The 23,544-nt window shown below is 42.5% G+C and overlaps 1 protein-coding gene across 3 annotated transcripts in view; it reads right to left on the reverse strand.

Annotated features, from left to right (window-relative positions):
* Positions 1 to 4,732: 4,732 nt before the first annotated feature.
* Positions 4,733 to 23,544, reverse strand: part of LOC121561231 (zinc finger protein 570) — a 33,028-nt gene continuing 14,216 nt past the window's right edge. For 2 of the 3 annotated variants that reach the window (XM_045214429.1, XM_045214428.1), the window contains exons 2-6: positions 23,163 to 23,293; positions 12,645 to 12,833; positions 7,297 to 7,464; positions 6,359 to 6,470; positions 4,733 to 6,157 (exon numbers count right to left, since the gene is read on the reverse strand). In XM_045214429.1, the coding sequence (XP_045070364.1) occupies positions 5,124 to 6,157; positions 6,359 to 6,470; positions 7,297 to 7,464; positions 12,645 to 12,833; positions 23,163 to 23,293 (1,634 nt within the window). In that variant the 3' untranslated portion in view covers positions 4,733 to 5,123. The remainder of the gene's footprint in view (positions 6,158 to 6,358; positions 6,471 to 7,296; positions 7,465 to 12,644; positions 12,834 to 23,162; positions 23,294 to 23,544) is intronic. The other variant, XM_041873838.2, reaches the window with a different exon arrangement.

A 23,544-nucleotide genomic window follows, 5' to 3' on the forward strand; every position in this document is an offset into this window, starting at 1 on the left:
TTACCAAGAAGCATGAGCAATGGACATTAGACCGGTGGAAATCTGTCCTTTGGTCTGATGAGTCCAAATTTGAGATTTTTGGTTCCAACCGCCGTATCTTTGTGAGACGCAGAGTAGGTGAACGGATGATCCCCGCATGTGTAGTTCCCACCATGAAGCATGGAGGAGGAGGTGTGATGGTGTGGGGGTGCTTTGCTGGTGACACTGTCTGTGATTTATTTAGAATTCAAGGCACACTTAATCAGCATGGCTACCAAAGCATTCTGCAGCGATATGCCATCCCATCTGGTTTGGGCATAGTGGGACTATCATTTTGTTTTTCAAGAGGACAATGACCCAACACACACCTCCAGGCTGTGTACCGGCTATTTGACCAAGAAGGAGAGTGATGGAGTGCTGCATCAGATGACCTGTCCTCCACAATCACCCGACCTCAACCCAATTTAGATGGTTTGGGATGAGTTGGACCGCAGAGTGAAGGAAAAGCAGCCAACAAGTGCTCAGCATATGTGGGAACTCCTTCACGACTGTTGGAAAAGCATTCCAGGTGAAGCGGGTTGAGAGAATGCCAAGAGTGTGCAAAGTTGTCATCAAGGCAAAGGGTGGCTACTTTGAAGAATCTAAAATATTTTGATTTGTTTAACACTTTTTTTGGTTACTACATGATTCCAAATGTGTTATTTCATAGTTTTGATGTCTTCAGTATAATGCTACAATGTAGAAAATAGTAAAAATAAAGAAAACCTTTGAATGAGTAGGTGTGTCCAAATGTTTGACTGGTACTGTATATACCACGCCCCTCATGCCTTATTGCTATTATAAACTGGTTACAAACATAATTAGAACAGTAAAAATAAATGTTTTGTCATACCCATAGTATACGGTCTGATATACCACAGCTTTCAGCCAATCAGCATTCAGGGCTCGAACCACTCAGTTTATAATAAAATGTAAACCACAGTCAAGCCCATCTTTTTAATACTGTGATTCAAGTATCTAGCAATATGGAGCCACTGGAGTTTATTATTTTAAAAAATCTATACGTGTTGATTCAAGGATGAAGTATAACGTTTTGGTTTGACTGAGATGAGGAAACTCAGTCCCTGCAATGATGCAAAAATAACCAAGTCAGTCAGCACAGAGTCAATTTTGTATTTAATTTTAACAAAATGGTCAGACTAACAATGTTAAGTACAGTACTTTTATTGCACAAAATGTGACAAGTACACTGAACAAAAATAAGCGCAACATGTAAAGTGTTGGTCCCGTGTTTCATGAGCTGAAATAAGATCCCAGAAATTTTCCATAGTCACAAAAAGCTTATTTCTCTCATTTTGTGCACAAATTTGTTTACATCCCTGTTTGTGAGCATTTCTCCTTTGCCAAGATAATCCATTGACCTGACAGGTGTGGCAAAGCAAGAAGCTGATTAAACGGCATGATCATTACACAGGTGCACCTTGTGCTGGGGACAATAAAAGGCCACTCAAATGTGCAGTTTTGTCACATGACCCAATGCCACAGAAGTTGAGGGAGCGTGTAATTGACATGCTGACTGCAGGAATGTCTACCAGAGCTGTTGCCAGAATGTAATGTTCATTTCTCTTCCATAAGCCGCTTCCAACGTCGTTTTAGAGAATTTGGCAGTACGTCCAACTGGTCTCACAACCGCAGACCACGTGTAACCACGCCAGCCCAGGACCTACACATCCGGCTTCATCACCTGCGGGATCATCTGAGAGCAGCCACCCGGACAGCTGATTAAACTGTGGGTTTGCACAACCGAAGAATTTCTGCACAAATTGTCAGAAACCGTCTCAGGGAAGCTCATCTGCGTGTTTGTCGTCCTCACCAGGGTTTCGACCTGAATGCAGTTCGGCGTCGTAACCAACTGCTGTGGGCAAATGCTCACCTTTGATGGCCACTGGCACACTGGAGAAGTGTGCACCCGGTCGTGTGGGCGAGCGGTTTGCTGATGTCGACGTTGTGAACAGAGTGCTCCGTGGTGGTGGGGTTATGGTATGGGCAGGCATAAGCTACGGACAATGAACACAATTGCATTTTATCTATGGCAATTTGAATGCACAGAGATACAGTGACGAGATCCTGATGCCCATTGTCATGCCATTCATCCGCCGCCATCACCTCATGTTTCAGCATGATAATGCACGGCCCCCATGTAGCAAGGATCTGTACACAATTCCTGGAAGTTGAAAATGTCCCAGTTCTTCCATGGCCTGCATACTCACCAGACATGTCACACATTGAGCATATTTGGGATGCTCTGGATCGACGTGTATGACAGCATGTTCCAGTTCCCGCCAATATCCAGCAACTTCACACTGCCATTCAAGAGGAGTGGGACAACATTCCACAGGCCACAATCAACAGCCTGATCAACTCTATGCGAAGGAGATGTGTTGCGCTGCATTAGGCAAATGGTAGTCACACCAGATAGTGACTGGTTTTCTGGTCCACACTCCTACTTAAAAAAAAAAAAGGTATCTGTAGTCCTAGCATTGTTGTTGTCTCGAGACCACATTTTGAGTGTCTCAGTCTTACATTTTACATTTTAGTAATTTAGCAGACGCTCTTAGCCAGAGCGACTTAGTTAGTGAGTGCATACATTTTTTCATACTGGCCCCCCGTGGGCATCGAACCCACAACCCTGGCGTTGCAAACATCATGCTCTACCAACTGAGCTACACAGGTCTTGTGTCGGATACATTTGTACTCAGTCTTGACTCGGTCTCAGACAGTGAAGCCTCGTAATTTCTTCCAGAGACCAGCCGAGACCAGTGGAGTAAAAAACTCATAATTATCAGCTTCCATTCAGTAAGCGCATAAGCACTTTTCCAGGCCAAATATATACCCTCCTTTCTTGAAACATTAATACCTGCAGTCTTTATCTATTATAGACATGTTTGCGCAGTGGCAAACCTATTGGACCAAGGCTTTCAGTGGCAAACCTATTGGACCAAGGCCTTTAGTGGCAAACCTATTGGACCAAGGCCTTCAGTGTGTGACAGGTTCGTGATGATGAAAGGACAGCAATGGTAATACCTGCGCACTCATGCACTTTTTGTAAAACGGAGGGTATACGCAGGTATACGCTGTATACCCACTTTTTTGTTTTATGGGCATTCCGTATACTCACTTCTTAATCCCTACTGACGCGAATCAAAGTAGTGTAGTGAAGTTATACGATTTATCAGTTATGAAGTACAATAGAGAAATCATGCACAAAGTAGCCTACACAATCGCAAAGCACGTGAAATATATTCACATGCGCGCCGCACACAGCCTAGCTTCAGCAGAATATCATCTGCAGGCAGCAAGAGCGCACCGCTCTCAACTGGTTTTGGCATGGAGCAGCTCGCAGAAGAATGACATCGGTAGCCGGTAGGGTAGCTAGGAAATACTTTATAACTTATATCTACAAGTAAATGGGTATACAAACCAGGTATTGAAATGTATACCCACTTCTCCAGGCACCACTACACCACTGCATAGTGCAGATGGAAAGACAGCAGTCCCACACAGCATGATGTTAAAGATAAGCAGTCCATTCACACGGACAAAACAAGCCAGTAGGTCCCAATCATAAGAATACAAAAACACAACTATTAGGCTAAGCATTTCCTAATAGAAATGTACAACTATTATTTCCCATTGCAAAAAAAACAACACATTTAGCACACAAAGTAACCAGTGACCTAAAGTTTAAATGCAACAATGTTTCACACACAAGTTATTTTCAAAGCGATGGCTAAGAAAAGCAAGCAAGTTCCAAGAAAAAAACAGTTCCACTCACCAGATGATGATCATTTGAAAACTTCACTTCTTGTTGAAAGTTATTCTTGAAAAGGGAGAAGCTAACAAATTAGCAAAAACATCTTCTTTGAAAACAACTGCTGCAGCCACTGCAAACTAGCCTACAACAAAAGATACCTAGCTAGACCACGAGAAAACTACTGCTCGCTATTGTGTAGTGATCTGTTGGCCTTTGAGAAGGCAGACGTTTCCATTTTTGTAAAAACAATCCCACCCATTACAAATCAAAATGTGATTGGTTGATTCCACTGTCACGCCAAAATGTTGTCCTAATACAGTTGAATGGCAGATGCCTTGTGTCTAGCCTCTGATGGCCTAGCCAATGGCTTACTTAGCTAGCTAGATTTATCTCCCCAGAGACCACCAAAGAAAAATCCTGATTTTGATATTTTTTTCCATTAAGTGTTAACCCTTTCCTTTTCAACAAAAATCTAATAGCTTAAATCAGAACATCATTGAAAAGAATGTAAATATAATTATTTTATAAATCCTTAGCCCTTCTCTGAAGGTGTAGAAGGCCCACGTAGTTTGGGTTAGTAATAATTTGTAGAGTGGCTCTATTTTCCCTCAGCATGCATTTTTTCACCATTCTGAATGTCTAAATAATCCATATGTTCTTCTGAAATAGGAACACAGAAATACTGGACATTTTGAACTCTTAAAATGGTGGCGATTTGACAAAATTACAATCATGGTCTTGAATTGGACTCAATTTTTCTGGTCTCGGTCTTGACTTTGTCTCAACCCCTTCCGGTCTTGGTCTTGACTCGGTCTCGCTTTAGTTTAGGTGGTCTCGAACACAACACTGATTCCTAGTCATGTGAAATCCATAGATTAGGGACTAATGAATGTATTTATATTAACTGATATTAACTATAACTCAGTAAAATCTTTGAAATAGTTTCATGTTGCGTTTATTTTTGTTCAGTGTAGAATAACCTTTCTGTAAATCTGGTACACTCGCTTTGATAAAATACATTTTTGAGTACTTTGGAAAAGGTTCAACATTACATTACACATCTTCACTACTTTATTTAATGTAAACATGAATTAAGGCACTATCATTTCCTTATTATAAAACACCAGTATCAATCTAAAGGGACAAAGTTTGTCACTCTTCATCAGGTGAAGCATTTTTAGACACCATCACACCAACCATCACCATATCATCTACTCTGCCTCATCATACTCATTCTTTCCTCAGTTCACCTCATCCAGTTCCCTACTACATCAAAAATCAACAGAATTAACTACAAACTAACTAGTACTACATTACATATCACTATACTCTATACATGAGCCATGTGCATTTTCTGCTGGTGTATCCTGAGAGCGCTCCTCTCTGAGAACCTCTTCCCGCAGTGCGTACAGGCGAACGGCTTCTCTCTCGTGTGGACCATCTGGTGCATCTTCAGATGGTGCTGGTGGGAGAACCTTTTCTCACACTGGTGGCAGCTGTAGGGTTTCTCCCCTGTGTGGACCCTCTGGTGCAGCTTCAGCTGATGCTGGTGGGAGAACCTCTTCTCACACTGGGGGCAGCTATAGGGTTTCTCCCCTGTGTGGACTCTCTGGTGCCTCTTCAGGTGGCCAGCCTGGGAAAAGCGCATGTGACACTGGCTACAGCCAAACGGTTTCTCCCCCGTGTGTATCCTCTGGTGGATCTCCACCTGTTTGGGGAAACTGAAGGCTTTCCCACAGAACGAACACGGGAAGCGCTTCTCTTTGCAACCGGATCTACTGATGGCGTTACTACTACTGTCATTTGTCAATGGCCTTGTGTAGCTATTTAGTGTTGAGGCACTGGCATTGTCTGAGGTCTGGTTTAACATTAGGAGAGTGTGAGGAGGATGAAGGCCAGGGAGTGTCTGTGTTGTCGCAGGGTCCATGTTCCAGTTGATAGATCCTATAGAAGGCAGGCTGAAGGCAGCACCTGTTAGGGTGTTAACCTGAGGCGCCATCAGTCTCTCTGAATCACAACTATAGGAGCAGGACGGAGCATCGCGAGCCAAGTCTGTTCTCTCCCTCCACATACGGACACCTCCCCGTCCCCGCAGACCAAATCTACACCTCGCCCTGGTCTCAGCCAGTCTGTTGCCATGGAGACTAAATTCAGTTGTTGTTTTGTGTTCGACTATCTGTTTCTGGTTCTGGTTAACAATGTTGTTCCCCAGCCCAGAGTTGAGGACGCTGTCCCATCCACTGACCTCGCCTCTGGTCCTGGCCTTCTCAGTGATGTTGTCCCCTGGGCCCTTGGCTGCACCTGTCTGGGTCTGGGAATCCAAGATGGCCACCCAGTCTCCTCTTTTAGCCTCCATCCAATCACCTGCAGGAAGAGGTTAGAAAATAGACTTTACAAACATGGAAGAGAACTCTATATATGGATTTTTTATTGTTGTCAATTATCAGGTCAAGTTCATACATTATAATGTGTGTTTTTATATGTAAACATAAGTTGTATTGATTTCATTTTTTTAATGAAGAAAGATAATAGCCAGGCGCATCACTATATGTATTCCTCCCTTACCTTGCTCCCCCATCTTTACTCCACTCAGCAGGTCAATGCTCTCTGGTCCGTCTTCTATTGTCTCCTCTTTGACCAGCAGCAGATCAGGCTTCCCATCCTCCATGTCTACTGACTGTAAGAGATACAGAGTGAGAGGATGTTGGATCAAGAAATCTGGGTAACACTTTACTTGACACCTAGCATCATAACCACAGCTGACATAACTTGTCATAACACTGTCATGACACATATACTTAGACCTCTTGTGACATATTGCATTATTTTATGGCTGGTTATGACACCTACATAAGTGTGTCAAAACCCACAACCTACCTAGAACATTTTCTGAAATTAACCATATTAAATTATTGTAATTGAACACACATTGATGTCAGACATGCACCTACCCCAATGCTCTGTTGCTGATGAATGCAAGAGCAGATTTCAGGAGCAGGACAAGACACCCTCTTTTTGACTAATGCCTGACATAAGGCCATGTATGTGATAGGCCTATCTGGCTTATATGATGGTCATAATGCTTCTTGACAGTGTCATAAAGTATATTTTCTTAGTCCAAGTAAAGTGACACAGTATGGTCATAATGCTTCATGAGTGTCAAATTGTATTTGCACCCTGTTATGGAGCATCTTCTGATTGGGCAATGAGGGATTGCTACGAGTACTATGCAAACATGTTAGTTGACTTGATTACTTGACACTCTTTAATGGTTTGATAATTTAAAGGCATGGTCCCACACTTAAAACAAAATTAATCAAGACCTGGGCCCAGATCCACAAAGAGTCTCAGAGTAGAAGTGCTGATCGACTTGTCTACATAGTCTTATTCATTATGATCTAAAAGGCAAAACTGATCCTAGATCAGCACTCCTACTCTGAGAGGCTTTGTGGATACGGACCCTGACCTAATACCATTCAGACAGTAGTTCACAGTGGGCTCACCTCAGTGAGACTGTGTGTGGTCCTGTGCTGCTCAGCTGGTTCCTCTGTGGGTTCAGGAGGAGGTGTAGTCTGGTTGTCCTCCATGACCATGGTCGCCTCAGGGTTCCCCAGACCCTCCTCACACCCCTCCTCCTTCACCAGCAGCACCTCTGGACCCTCCTCCTCCTCCTGGAATAGACAGGTGATACATATTACACAGACATACACTCCCTCAGGTACGTACACACAGATAATAAACACACTTTCAACATGGAGTGTTTACCCATCCCCACTATGTTTGAGTCCTTTACTGTAGTTACATAATTACTTCATTGTTGTTAAACCCATCATGGTGGACATAAATATGTTGTCAAGTCATCATCAGACAAACCTGACTAAACTATGTTGAGGTGTACAGTAGGTGTTTGTTAGTGTGTAGGTATATTTAGTAAGAGTATAATGGTTATAAAGCACTGTCAGGTGTATGCAGAATAGAGTGAGATCAGATGTGATGTAGACTAAAGAGAGTCAATGAAAGTCTTAGAATGAAAAGTCCCATTTTGTGTTTATTAAACATAAACAAGTTTTAAATACACCATATGAAAACCACACATACACATGTCTCAACTAAAAATCTGCATGAACTTGATAAACTACAACATTAAGAACACCTGCTCTTTCCATGACAGACTGACCAGGTGAATCCAGGTAAAAGTTATGATCCCTTATTGATGTCACTTGTTAAATCCACTTCAATCAGTGTAGATGAAGGGGAGGAGACAGGTTAAAAATCACGGATGAAGGAGAGGAGACAGGTTAAAGAAGGATTTTTAAGTCTTGAGAGTGTGCCATTCAGAGGGTGAATGAGCAAGACAAAAGATTTAAGTGCCTTTGAACGTGGTATGGTAGTAGGTGCCAGGTGCACCAGTTCATGTCAAGAACTGCAACGCTGCTGGGTTTTTCACGCTCAACAGTTTCCCGTGTGTATCATGGTCCACCACCCAAAGGACATCCAGCCAACTTGACACAACTGTGGGAAGCACATTGGAGTCAACATGGGCCAGCATCACTGTAGAATGCTTTCAACACCTTGTAGAGTCCATGCCCTGACGAATTGAGGCTTTTGAGGGCAAAAGAGGGGGGTGCAACTCAATATTAGGAAGGTGTTCTTAATGTTTGGTATACTCAGTGTAGATGCCTTATATATATCACACAATGGCTGGATGCAATATTCTACCCAGGAATATTCAACACTGAAATACAGTGGGGGAAAAAAGTATTTAGTCAGCCACCAATTGTGCAAGTTCTCCCACTTAAAAAGATGAGAGAGGCCTGTAATTTTCATCATAGGTACATGTCAACTATGACAGACAAAATGAGAATTTTTTTTCCAGAAAATCACATTGTAGGATTTGTAATGAATTTATTTGCAAATTATGGTGGAAAATAAGTATTTGGTCAATAACAAAAGTTTCTCAATACTTTGTTATATACCCTTTGTTGGCAATGACACAGGTCAAACGTTTTCTGTAAGTCTTCACAAGGTTTTCACACACTGTTGCTGGTATTTTGGCCCATTCTTCCATGCAGATCTCTAGAGCAGTGATGTTTTGGGGCTGTCGCTGGGAAACACGGACTTTCAACTCCCTCCAAAGATTTTCTATGGAGCTGAGATCTGGAGACTGGCTAGGCCACTCCAGGACCTTGAAATGCTTCTTACGAAGCCACTCCTTCGTTGCCCGGGCGGTGTGTTTGGGATCATTGTCATGCTGAAAGACCCAGCCACGTTTCATCTTCAATGCCCTTGCTGATGGAAGGAGGTTTTCACTCAAAATCTCACGATACATGGCCCCATTCATTCTTTCCTTTACACGGATCAGTCGTCCTGGTCCCTTTGCAGAAAAAACAGCCCCAAAGCATGATGTTTCCACCCCCATGCTTCACAGTAGGTATGGTGTTCTTTGGATGCAACTCAGCATTCTTTGTCCTCCAAACACGATGAGTTGAGTTTTTACCAAAAAGTTCTATTTTGGATTCATCTCACCATATGACATTCTCCCAATCCTCTTCTGGATCATCCAAATGCACTCTAGCAATCTTCAGACGGGCCTGGACATGTACTGGCTTAAGCAGGGGGACACGTCTGGCACTGCAGGATTTGAGTCCCTGGCGGCGTAGTGTGTTACTGATGGTAGGCTTTGTTACTTTGGTCCCAGCTCTCTGCAGGTCATTCACTAGGTCCCCCCGTGTGGTTCTGGGATTTTTGCTCACCGTTCTTGTGATCATTTTGACCCCACGGGGTGAGATCTTGCGTGGAGCCCCAGATCGAGGGAGATTATCAGTGGTCTTGTATGTCTTCCATTTCCTAATAATTGCTCCCACAGTTGATTTCTTTAAACCAAGCTGCTTACCTATTGCAGATTCAGTCTTCCTAGCCTGGTGCAGGTCTACAATTTTGTTTCTGGTGTCCTTTGACAGCTCTTTGGTCTTGGCCATAGTGGAGTTTGGAGTGTGACTGTTTGAGGTTGTGGACAGGTGTCTTTTATACTGATAACAAGTTCAAACAGGTGCCATTAATACAGGTGACGAGTGGAGGACAGAGGAACCTCTTAAAGAAGAAGTTACAGGTCTGTGAGAGCCAGAAATCTTGCTTGTTTGTAGGTGACCAAATACTTATTTTCCACCATAATTTGCAAATAAATTCATTAAAAATCCTACAATGTGATTTTCTGGATTTTTTTTCCTCAATTTGTCTGTCATAGTTGACGTGTACCTATGATGAAAATTACAGGCCTCTCTCATCTTTTTAAGTGGGAGAACATGCACAATTGGTGGCTGACTAAATACTTTTTTTCCCCACTGTACATCTATTCCAAATACATCTGTGGATCTTTTCTGTTGACAACAATTAAAATTCATCTTTGTCTTTAATGCAGGGTTTAAACTATCTACTTTCTATGTTATAGAGTGAAATAGCTCCTCTCGGAGAACCTCTTCCCGCAGTGTGTACAGGCGAACATCCTCTCTACTGTGGGGACCTTCTGGTGCATCTTCAGCTGGTGCAGATGGGAGAACCTCTTCTCACACTGGTGGCAGACGAACGATTTCTCGCCTGTGTGAACCCTCTGGTGCCTCTTCAGGTCACCAGCATGGGTGAAGCGCATATGACACTGGGTACAGCTGAAGGGTTCCACCCCTGTGTGGACCCTCTGGTGGATCTCCACTGTCTGGAGGCAGCTGAAGCTTTTGTTAGAGAACATGCAGAGGAACTGTTCCTCTTTACTATTGCCTGATGTGGCTCCCCCTCCCCGAGGCTGGGCTTTAGCTCTGTTGTTTGAGTTCAATGCCTGATCGGAAAGGGTGTTCCCATTTGAATCGGAAGGCCCCATCGAAATGGACACTGGGTCACAATTCCTGAGCGAGTGTAAGTGTGGGTCGTGACTTCTGGATTTGTCTCTACGCTTTCCCTGTAATCTAAGAAATCTCTTATCTTTATTTGTAATGCAAAATTATATTATTTTATAACATGCGCTTTCTCCCGCGTTGGATAGCGGTCGCTGTCCGCGGTTCTGAAACACATCAGTGCGCTGTTGAATTGGCTCCTTTTCCTAGACCATGTTGCTATGTGCATAATAGCAAAGTTAACCAGCATATCGGTGTTGAGAACAATGCGGCGGAGGCAGCAGCGGAGTTAGGAGACGAGAAAACAGCCCTTGACTTCATTGTCTAAGAAAAGTGAGGAGAGAGGAAACCAACTTAATTAAGTCTATAATCAATAGCCTAACTTTTAAATGTGCCTGGCTTTATAAATCATCCATATCTACAGAAATAAGACAGAACTTGCTTGTTTCCTGTTTGAGTGTTTGTTTAATAGCCTACTGATTCCGTGAGCACCAAGCCTCACGCAACAATTTCCCAAATGTGGCTGTTTTTAATCTTTGCTGTGCTGTAATAAAGGCTTTACACTTTGTTTTCGTTAGAACAGCCTCTCTGGTATCATTTATAATTTATTTAGTGTGTTTTACACTGTTCGTCTGAAAAATTAATAATAATAATAACCCTCTTTTTTTCTTGATCTCCTTGTTATTATTATAATGATGATCATAATAATAAGTAATGTCATTATCATTAGTAGGCTTAGTATAGCAGCCTTGTATAACCACCGTCAAGCTGTAGGCCTAAGAGCGCATCCTGTTTAGGCTTAATACTGTAACTTTCTTAGGCCTATATTTCAATACTTATATAGGCTACTGTATCAATCAATCATTTATTTGTTCATGTCATCACACTGCATTCATGATGTGAGATGCAATCAAGCATTTTAGCTTTAAAATAAAATACCAAAGCGACCTTTGAATAATTAGTGTAAACAATAAAAAGGCCTAAACCGTTCCATTTCGGAGATTGCATTCACGAATGCAACTGTTTTTAGTCTTTGCTGTAATAAAGGCTTATTTTATTTATTTATATATTACAACAGACTTTCTGGTAACCTTATCATCTATTTAGTGTTTACATTGTTACAAACGGTCAGAGAAATTATATTGTAATCTAACAGCACCTGTTTGGTACACATAGGCCTAATATCCACGCAGCGCTTACTCCATACCTTATTTTCTTGAGCTACAGTATTTTCCACAACTAGTCAAATGTATTCCACACATCTGACTTCCCCTTTACCTCCTGCGCAACCAGTAAACATTCCCCCATTTTGAGTTTGTCACGTCCTCTGCATCCATTTTGCTGTCACATGAGTTACGGCATTCAGAGTTTATAACCAATTTATTGATGTGATTATGATATGCTATAGGTCAGGCCATAATGGTCACGTGCATGTGATGCATACATGTGTCACGTAAAGACAGCAAGGGTTGAGGGAATACGGAATGTTTTTCCTAAACAAATTAGATTTTGGTAACAACTTTTCAGTCAGAAATGGCAGTAATTAGGCTATGTTGCAACTTCAGCAACACAGACAGCGCTATACACACTGATGTTCTGTGGTGGTCACTGCAGCAGGGAGGAGAGCGAGTACTAGTCGGGTACTAGTACACAGTCACTCGCTGTCTTTTTAAAAAACAAAGCGCAGCAAGTCTGAGCCAGGTGGCACAATCAAATCAATTGCGGTCGGACTCCCTCTAGTCATTTGTGTGTCTTAATTATTTCATCAAACAGTTCGCTTAAAGCATCAGACAAGCTCAGTGCATATATTTGATTTGATTAAAACACAATCGATTGGTCGAAAGAAAAGACAACTCTGTCGACCAAGATTTTATTTTAGTTGGTAAAAGCCCTAGTGTGTAAGAGCCTTTGTGTTACAGTTAAAGTCTCTGTGTCGGTCTCTGACTTGAGGACGGCGTTCCACTGACCTCAGTGATGCTTCGTCTGGTCCTGGGCTGGGGTGCGGCGGTGGATAGGTCCTCCGAGGCTAAAGGGAGTTCCACTCCAGCCGCTGCTCCAGTCTGGATGTCTCTGCTGTCTCGTGGGTCCTCTCCTTCAGTCCTCTCCTGCTTGACTAGAGACAATCCTCCAGGATCTGCAGCCTCTGCATCTTCAGACTGACACAAGAAGAAAGGAGGTTATTAACGGTTAGGGGAGTGAACATTTAAATGAAATTGGGATTGTTAACGTTTAGAAAAATCACAAAACTACCACTAACAGGTCCCGATCATCATAAAGGGAACCACTTAAATTATGGTGTAACGGAATTACGCTTTTACTTACAGATTTTTCACTTTAAAATGTATGCCAAACAAAAACCATTGATTTCAAAGTTTAACAAACCATACAACTATGCACAAGTACTACTTTGAATAATTTATACAGAACATTTCACAAAAACACATTTACCGGAAGAACTGTGCAAATGCAAAGTTTGGTTACAGAATCTCCCTCAGTTTTTTATGCGACCATGTTTTCCAAAAACTCTTAAATAACTGCTCTGAATTAAGTTTCAAAGAAGTCTGCAGAAATAATGGGGTGTTAGCTATGACATGACACCTTGAGTTTGAAGAAATGTATTTTGGTTATTGAACTACAGTAGGTGAAGTGGATTTACATCCATGAACAGAATAACATCATGGGTCCCTGATCTGTACTATACAGAAAGGCATTATGTATATGAATATCATTCTCTTCATAATGATGTATCCTGAATAGGTACCCTAAGAAATATGTAATATCTGTATATTGCATATTTGGGTTTTATTCTACACACTGGCTATTATTCTAATGAGCTCCGCCCCCAAACAAGACCACATTTGGTTGATCGGGACCAGACAAAATGTAAAACCATCATAGACATCTATGTTTCACAAGTTTGGACATCACAGTACAGCACAGAGTACAGTACAGTAGAGTACAGCATATGTGTTCAGTACAGTACATTATACTGTACTCTACTCTAGTGTGTTCTACTGTAGTTTTCCCGCTGCAGTCATTTAGCGGTGGCGCTGCTCCACGGCAAAACCATTGTTACCACGGCAAAACAAATCCGCCACATAAAACAATATTTATCCCGAGGCGCACTTTGAAGATGATAAAACAGTTCACATTTACTTTTCCTCTGCAAACTAAACGAGTAATGATGAGTAAAACCAGGAAACCCCCTACTAGAATAGTTGATCTATTTACTAGTTGGCTTGTTGTTGTGTGTACTATTCGAGATAAATATTCCTATTAAATAGGATTGGGCGATATTTGGGGAGACCTCTTCTACGATATGCTACTTCAAATATCCATATCGTTTTTATTTAAGATTTTAGTCACATTCTAGTCACATTCTCATTACAATCTTAGTATGGAGGAAAAATAAGGCTTAGTTAATTAAACTTGATATTCAACATATTAATACAGCCTAACTGATAAAACTACACAGTTTTGATTTGTCAAGTTCAAATAGATTACAGATTTGCAAATAATTATATATTGTCGTTCACTTCACGATATATCGTCAATGTCAAATATCACAATATTCAATTTAATCATATAATCGGCCCAACCACGCGCTCTGACAAGCAGTCAATGCACAACAATTCATAATGCAATCGCGAGGAAAACTGTTTTAATGGCCTTTCTTGAAAAGAGAAGGATCCCAGCTTTCCATTCCTACTTTATTTATTGCTCAACTCCTAAATAACGCGAACTGCACCATTTTAAACCCAGAGTTTTTAGCGGTGGCATGGTTAAGCACGTTACTGCTCCACAATTTGCAATGAGTCCATAGGGGAGAGTGGGGCTGAATGTAACCATGGTCAGTTGTAGGGTAACTTGGGGTACGAAACAGCCCTACCTCAAAATAATTTTTGTGGAGTTACTTAAATTGTGATGAGACATTATTTGTTGAGCAAGAGTAGTGGCAACCAGGGAAAGTGTTGGGGGAAGAAATGGTGACATGAAGTGGTTTATGTGAGAAGTACAGGCAATGGGGGTGATTACCCCGGGTGGCATTTTACCCCAAGTTACCCTAACAGGTAGGCCTACATTAGTGGTGGCACTGATTAGCTGTGATAAAGTGAACATCTGAGGCCGCACCCAACCCTAACCCGCAAATATAGAAAATGCGCTGTAGAGTTCACTTTTTTTATCTTGAACATTTATTGAACAATTATGTTTTTCTTCAACATTTAGGCTATTCATTTATTGAATATTTAGGCCTTTTGAACAGTATGTGATGATTAGCTCTCTCATCACATCGAACCACCGTTCTCCATTCCCCACGCACGTCAAGTAGCCTTATTTCTCTCAAATGTTGTGCACAAATGTGTTTACATCCCTGTTAGGGAGCATTTCTCCTTTGCCAAGATAATCCATCCACCTGACAGGTGTGGCATATCAAGAATCTCATTAAACAGCATGATCATTACACAGGTCCACCTTGTTCTGGGGAAAATAAAAAGGCCACTCTAAAATGTGCAGTTTTGTCACACAACACAATGCCACAGATGTCTCAAGTTTTGAGGGAGCGTGCAATTGGCATGCTGACTGCAGGAATGTCCACCAGATTGCCGGAGCAGTTGCCAGAGAATCAAATGCTAATTTCTCCACCATAAGCCACCTCCAATGTCGTTTTAGAGAATTTGGCAGTATGTCCAACCGGCGTCACAACCGCAGACCCCGTATAACCACACCAGCCCAGGACCTCCACATCCGGCTTCTTCACCTGCGGGATCGTCTGAGACCAGCCACCCAGACAGCTGATGGAACTGTGGGTTTGCACAACTCAAGAATTTCTGCACAAACTGCCAGAAACCGTCTCAGGTAAACTAACATGCGTGCTCGTCGTCCTCACCAGGGTTTTGACCTGACTGCAGTTCGGCGTCGTAACCGACTTCAGTGGGCAAATGCTCACTTCCGATGGTCACTGGCACGCTGGAGAAGTGTGCTCTTCACAGATTAATCCCGGTTTCAACTGTACTGGGCAGATGGCAGACAGTGTATGGCGTCGTGTGGGCAAACCGTTTGCTGATGTCAACATTGTGAACAGAGTGCCCCATGGTGGCAGTGGGATTATGTTATGGGCAGGCATAAGCTATGGACAATGAACACAATTGCATTTTATCAATGGCAATTTGAATACACAGAGATACCGTGACAAGCACCTGAGGCCCATTGTCGTGCCATTCTTCCGCCCTCATCACTTCATGTTTCAGCATGATAAGGCACAGCCCCATGTCGCATGGATCTGTACACAATTCCTGGAAGCTGAAAATGTCCCAGTTCTTCCATGCCCTGATACTCACCAGGCATGTTTGGGATGCTCTGGATCGACATGTACAACAGTGTGTTCCAGTTCCCGCCAATATCCAGCAACTAACTTCGCACAGCCATTGAAGAGGAGTGGGACAACATTCCACAGGTCACAATCAACAGTCTGATCGGCTCTATGCAAAGGAGATGTGTTGCGCTGCATGAGGCAAATGGTGGTAACACCAGATACTGACTCGTTTTATGATCCACGCCCCTGCCTTTTTTTGAAGGTATCTGTGACCAACAGATGCATATCTGTATATCATATGATGCAAAATGCATCATACGGAGATGATTTCTGTATTTTGAAAGTTACATATCTTGAAAACTTGAGTGCTGACAAGCAAAATATTTCGGGACTATGTCAACAATGGACGAATGAAACAAATACCAAAATATTGTTTTTTGGTGGAGTTTTCCTTTGAAGTCACCATTGGCCTCATGGTGAAATCCCTGAACGGTTTCCTTCCTCTCTGGCAACTGAGTTAGGAAGGACGCCTGTATCTTCGTAGTGACTGGTTGTATTGATACACCATCCAAAGTATAATTAATAACATGTTCAAAGGGATATTCAATGTCTGCTTTTTATTTTTTACCCATCTACCAATAGTTGGCCCTTCTTTGCGAGGCTTTGGAAAACCTCCCTGGTCTTTGTGTTTGAATCTGTGTTTTAAAATTCACTGCTCATTTGAGATGGAAGGGAGTTCCATGTGAGTTCCATGTGATCATGGCTCTATATACATATTTTTTTTTTGAGTGCAGTGAAATGCCTTTATTGCAAGCTCCAAACCCAACAACGCAGTAATCAACATCAATATAGCACAAAAAAGTATATAAAGGTAGAACAAAGACACACAAGAAATAAAAATAAGAAGAACAAAATAAAGTAAGAAGCTATATACAGGGTCAGTTCCAATTACATATTTCCAATGTGCAGGTATACTGGAGTGATAGAGGTAGATACTGTATGTATAGGGGTAAGGTGACTAGGCATCAGGATAAATGATAAACAGACTAGCAGCAGTGTAAATGAGGATTGTATGTGAGTGTGTGTGTTTGTAGAGTCAGAAAAAAATGTTTGTATGTTATGTGTGTATTGGAGTGTCAGTGTGCGTGAGTGTGTAAAGTCCAGTGAGTGTGCGTAGAGACTGTGCCAAAAATAAAATACAATGGTCAACTCAGATAGTCCATGTACCCATTGTGTTAGCTATTTAGCAGTCTTATGGCTTGGGGATAGAAGCTGTTCAGGAGCCTGTTGGTGTCAAGACTTGATGCACCGGTACCGCTTGCCGTGAGGAAGTATAGAAAACATTCTATGGGTGGTTGGAGTCTAACGATTTTCCGGGCCTTCCTTTCACACCACCTGGTATAGAGGTCCTGGATGGCAGGGAGCTCGGCCCCAGTGATGTACTGGGCTGTCTGCACTATGTGATCGAAGGTGGTGCTATTGCCATACCAGGTAGCGATGCAGCCAGTCAAGATGCTCTCAAAGGTGCAGCTGTATAATTTTTTGAGGATTTGTGGGCCCATACCAAACCTTTTCAACTTCCTGAAGGGAAGGAGGCGCTGTTGCGTCTTCTTCACAACTTTGCGCATGTGAGTGGACCATTTTAAGTCCTTAGTGATTTGGCACCGAGCAACTTGAAGCTCTTGACCCGCTCCACTGCAGCCCTGTCAATGTGGATTGTGGCAGGGCTGAAATGTAGTGGAAATGTTTTTTGGGGATTAAGTTCATTTTCATGGCAAAGAGGGACTTTGCAATTAATTGCAATTCATCTGATCACTCTTCATAACATTCTGGAGTATATGCAAATTGCCATCATAAAAACTGAGGCAGCAGACTTTGTGAAAATTAATATGTGTGTCATTCTCAAACTTTTTACCACAACTGAAGGGCAAAACGTGCTGCTCTGTCCTGGGCCAGCTGCAGCTTTTCTAGGTCCTTTTTTGCAGCACTTTACCATATCACTGGCAATACGGTCAAGATTAGATAAAACTAGAGCCTGCAGGACTTGTTTGGTCGACTGTTACGTAAAAAATGCTGAGCATTTCTTTATCACAGACAGACCTCTCCCCATCTTTACAACAATTGAATCAATATGCCTTGACTATGACAATTTACAGTCTAAGGCAGGGTAGCTCTCCAGGAACAGGGTTGGAGAGCCCTGGTCTAAGGTGACACCAAGAAGTTTAGTCTCCTCAACTTGCTCATCAGCCACATCATTGATTACCAGATTCAGCTGAGGTCTACACCTTAGGGAATTATTTGTACCAAATACAATGCTTTTAGTTTTACATATGTTTATTCCTAGCCACCTATTTCGAAACTGACTGCAACTCTTTGTTTAGGGTTGAGTGATTTCACTAGCTGTGGTTGCTGATGTATATAATGTTGAATCATCAGCGTACATAGACACACAGGCTTTGTTGAATGCTAGTGGAAGATCGATAGTCAAAATAGAGAACAGTAAAGGGCCAAGAGCGCTTGTTTCAGACTCTTATGTATAGCTATGCTGCTATCAGTTGGGCTACAGGTGATGAATGCTTATGGCTAATACCTAATAATACGGACCATGCATAGGCTATATGCATGGTCAAATATTAATAATTTTAACAATTATTTCTACAACTATGTTATTGGGCTCATTTCTGGAGGTGGAAATTATATTTTAGATGGTGTCAGCATAATTGGATTTTTCATTCATTTTGGAGTAGAATATCCTTTTAAAAAGACACCAGAACTGAACTTCTCAGTCCCGCTACATACAAATTCCCTGTCTCCTTTTCCTCCACTGCTACAAATGTTCCCAGAGAAAACACTGCTATACTGTACTGAATTCTACTCTACTGTACAGCACTCTAGTTTTCTTTACTGCTCTGTACTGTTCTCTACTGTAATGTACTGTGCTGTCCAAACTTGTGTTACATACAGTGGGGGAAAAAAGTATTTAGTCAGCCACCAATTGTGCAAGTTCTCCCACTTAAAAAGATGAGAGAGGCCTGTAATTTTCATCATAGGTACATGTCAACTATGACAGACAAAATGAGAAAACAAATTCCAGAAAATCACATTGTAGGATTTTTTATGAATTTATTTGCAAATTATGGTGGAAAATAAGTATTTGGTCAATAACAAAAGTTTCTCAATACTTTGTTATATACCCTTTGTTGGCAATGACACAGGTCAAACATTTTCTGTAAGTCTTCACAAGGTTTTCACACACTGTTGCTGGTATTTTGGCCCATTCTTCCATGCAGATCTCCTCTAGAGAAGTGACGTTTTGGGGCTGTCGCTGGGCAACACGGACTTTCAACTCCCTCCAAAGATTTTCTATGGGGTTGAGATCTGGAGACTGGCTAGGCCACTCCAGGACCTTGAAATGCTTCTTACGAAGGCACTCCTTCGTTGCCCGGGCGGTGTGTTTGGGATCATTGTCATACTGAAAGACCCAGCCACGTTTCATCTTCAATGCCCTTGCTGATGGAAGGAGGTTTTCACTCAAAATCTCACGATACATGGCCCCATTCATTCTTTCCTTTACACGGATCAGTCGTCCTGGTCCCTTTGCAGAAAAACAGCCCCAAAGCATGATGTTTCCACCCCCATGCTTCACAGTAGGTATGGTGTTCTTTGGATGCAACTCAGCATTCTTTGTCCTCCAAACACGACGAGTTGAGTTTTTACCAAAAAGTTATATTTTGGTTTCATCTGACCATATGACATTCTCCCAATCCTCTTCTGGATAATCAAAATGCACTCTAGCAAACTTCAGACGGGCCTGGACATGTACTGGCTTAAGCAGGGGGACACGTCTGGCACTGCAGGATTTGAGTCCCTGGCGGCGTAGTGTGTTACTGATGGTAGGCTTTGTTACTTTGGTCCCAGCTCTCTGCAGGTCATTCACTAGGTCCCCCCCGTGTGGTTCTGGGATTTTTGCTCACCTTTCTTGTGATCATTTTGACCCCACAGGGTGAGATCTTGCGTGGAGCCCCAGATCGAGGAGATTATCAGTGGTCTTGTATGTCTTCCATTTCCTAATAATTGCTCCCACAGTTGATTTCTTCAAACCAAGCTGCTTACCTATTGCAGATTCAGTCTTCCCAGCCTGGTGCAGGTCTACAATTTTGTTTCTGGTGTCCTTTGACAGCTCTTTGGTCTTGGCCATAGTGGAGTTTGGAGTGTGACTGTTTGAGGTTGTGGACAGGTGTCTTTTATACTGATAACAAGTTCAAACAGGTGCCATTAATACAGGTAACGAGTGGAGGACAGAGGAGCCTCTTAAAAAGAAGAAGTTACAGGTCTGTGAGAGCCAGAAATCTTGCTTGTTTGTAGGTGACCAAATACTTATTTTCCACCATAATTTGCAAATAAATTCATAAAGAATCCTACAATGTGATTTTCTGGATTTTTTTCTCTCAATTTGTCTGTCATAGTTGACGTGTACCTATGATGAACATTTCAGGCCTCTCATCTTTTTAAGTGGGAGAACTTGCACAATTGGTGGTTGACTAAATACTTTTTTTCCCCCACTGTAGCTGTCTATGATTGGTTCCAATTTGGTCCGGCCAAGACGGACTGGCCAAACTTTAACTACTTTTCAAGGTCCGTGGACGTCCGGTGTTGGTTTGTGCTCAGTTAGCGAGGATGCTTGTTACACTAAATGGAAAGAGGGTTGGTGGTAGGTGTCATGGAAGGTGTCAGTAAGAGCCGGGAGACAGTAACTGGAGAGAGGAGACAGAGTGGCAGAGCGAGAGAAAGAGGGAGCATGAGAGGGAGGGGTTGTCCAGAATGTTTTCACAGACGCTACAAGCTTGGCAAACCTGTATTTGGGGAGTTTCTCCCATTCTTCTCTGCAGATCCTCTCAAGCTCTGTCAGGTTGGATGGGGAGCGTCGCTGCACAGCTATTTTCAGGAACCTCCAGAGATGTTTGATCGCGTTCAAGTCTGTGCTCTGGCTGGGCCACTCAAGGACATTCAGAGACTTGTCCCGAAGCCACTCCTGCGTTGTCTTGGCTGTGTGCTTAGGGTCGCTGTCCTGTTGGAAGGTGAACCTTCGCCCCAGTCTGAGGTCCCGAGCGCTTTGGAGCAGGGTTTCATCAAGGATCTCTCTGTTATTTTCTCCTTTCATCTTTCCCTCGATCCTGACTAGTCTCCCAGTCCCTGCTGCTGAAAAACATCCCCACAGCATGATGCTGCCACCACCATGCTTCAACGTAGGGATGGTGCCAGGTTTCCTCCAGACGTGACACTTGGCATTCATTCCAAAGAGTTCAATCTTGGTTTCATCAGACCAGAGAATCTTGTTTCTCATGGTCTGAGAGTCCTTTAGGTGCCTTTTGGCAATCTCCAAGTGGGCTGTCATGTGCCTTTTATTGAGGAGTGGCTTCTGTCTGGCCACTCTACCATAAAGGCCTGATTGGTGGAGTACTGCAGAGATGGTTGTCTTTCTGGAAAGTGATCCTATCTCCACAGAGGAACTCTGGAGCTCTGTCAGAGTGACCATCGGGTTCTTGGTCACCTCCCTGACCAAGGCCCTTCTCCCCCGATTGCTCAGTTTGGCCGGGCTGCCAGCTCTAAGAAGAGTCTTGGTGGTTCCAGATTTCTTCCATCTAAGAATGATGGGGGCCACTGTGTTCTTGGGGACCATCAATGCTGCAGAAATGTTTTGGTACCCTTCCCCAGATCTGTGCCTTGACACAATCCTGTCTCTGAGCTTTATGGACAATTTCTTTCAACCTCATGGCTTGGTTTTTGCTCTGACATGCACTGTCAACTGCAGGACCTCATGTAGAAAGGTGTGTGCCTTTCCAAATCATGTCTAATCAATTAAATTTACCACAGGTGGACTCCAATCAAGTTGTAGAAACATCAAGGATGATCAATGGAAACAGGATGCACCTGAGCTCAATTTCGAGTCTCATAGCAAAGGGTCTGAATAATTATGCAAATAAGGTATTTCTGTTTGCAAACATTTCTAAACTGTTTTGCTTTGTCATTATGGGGTAGTGTGTAGCTTGAGGATTTAAAAAAATCCATTTTAGAATAAGGCTGTAACGTAACAATGTGGAAAAAGTAAAGTGGTCTGAATACTTTCTGAATGCACTGTATGCCTTAATTTCCATATGGAAATGTCCATATGCATCTTTCATATTATTTGCCACAGATTTGAAGCACTTCGCACATCGTCGTTAAGTTGAGAGTAAGACAGGGAAGCGACAGCAGCGAAGTCCTCTATGGCAATACTTTGAGAAGTTAAATGAGAAAGGGGTGAAATGCAAACTTTGTGGGATGGAATTGAGCTACGGTGGCAGTACAGGTGCAATGCTTAACCATCTGAAACGGAGGCACTGTGAGACCCAAATAGTTGCTGGCATTAGCGCAGGCCCCCAACAACAGCATTAGTCAGGCTCTTCACACGAAATTAGTGTGATAAGGGACGGAGTGAGATAATCACAGCGCTGATTACAGAAATTATTGCAGTTGATATGCAGCCATCGTCAATGGTAGAGGATGTCGGCTTCAATGCCCTGATGGCATATCTAGAAACAGACTACAAGATGCCATGACGAAACACTGTGACGACCCGGATGGAGAAATTGTACACTGATTGCTCTGCAAGTACAAAGCGCAAGCTCTGGAACACCCCCATACATGGTGTTAACAACAGATTGTTGGACGTCTATGAACACGCTCTCATACATCACCGCAACGAGCCATCACATTGATGAACAGTGGGACATGAAGTCCCATGGACTGACCACTGAGAACATGGAGGAGAGGCACACAGCAGAGAACCTAAAAATGGCATTAACTACTGTCGTTGCTGACTGGGGTGGGGGACAGCAGATTAGAGTAGATTGAACTGCAATGCCCCCTAGCGGTCATACGCAGGACCATATCTGCATTGACATTTTATGACTTTTTGTTTAAATGTTTTTTGTTTTACATTTGTCACATCCCTATCACCGGTACATGAGTTGAATTGGATAACAATGTCGTTGGGAAGTCTCACAAGCTCCCCTATGGCAGATCAATGAGGATGTACATACATTTATAAGCAAGTGAATAGCTGAGATAAACAGGCCACATTTGATTTACAAAGTAACTGTAATTTTTTATGCAACACTATTACACTAACCTCTATCATGATAACGTGCTGGATTGAGGTTCCACTCCCCTCATCAACAGTGATTGGTTGGTCATCTCTCCATGTATTGTGTCCCGCTGGCTTCACAAAGCTTCTGTAGCCTCCAGTGAGATGTCCTTCACCTGAGGGAGTGAATGGGGGGAAAGAGGTGGTTAGGTTAACTACTGTCAATGCTCAACGCTATATTGTACACTATTGACAGTCTAGAATTGGCCAGGGTTTTAAGGTAACACTTTTCATAACTTCTTGACATACTATTTATTGATTAATGTATTATGTTCCATGCATCACATTAATTTTCATTGAGTAAATAATAGGAAATAAAGTAAATAAATAATATGGTTAGAATATGATATTATGTGTTTGTGCAAGA

The sequence above is a fragment of the Coregonus clupeaformis genome, unplaced genomic scaffold (genome assembly GCF_020615455.1).
Source record: "Coregonus clupeaformis isolate EN_2021a unplaced genomic scaffold, ASM2061545v1 scaf0257, whole genome shotgun sequence".
Taxonomy (NCBI): domain Eukaryota; kingdom Metazoa; phylum Chordata; class Actinopteri; order Salmoniformes; family Salmonidae; genus Coregonus; species Coregonus clupeaformis.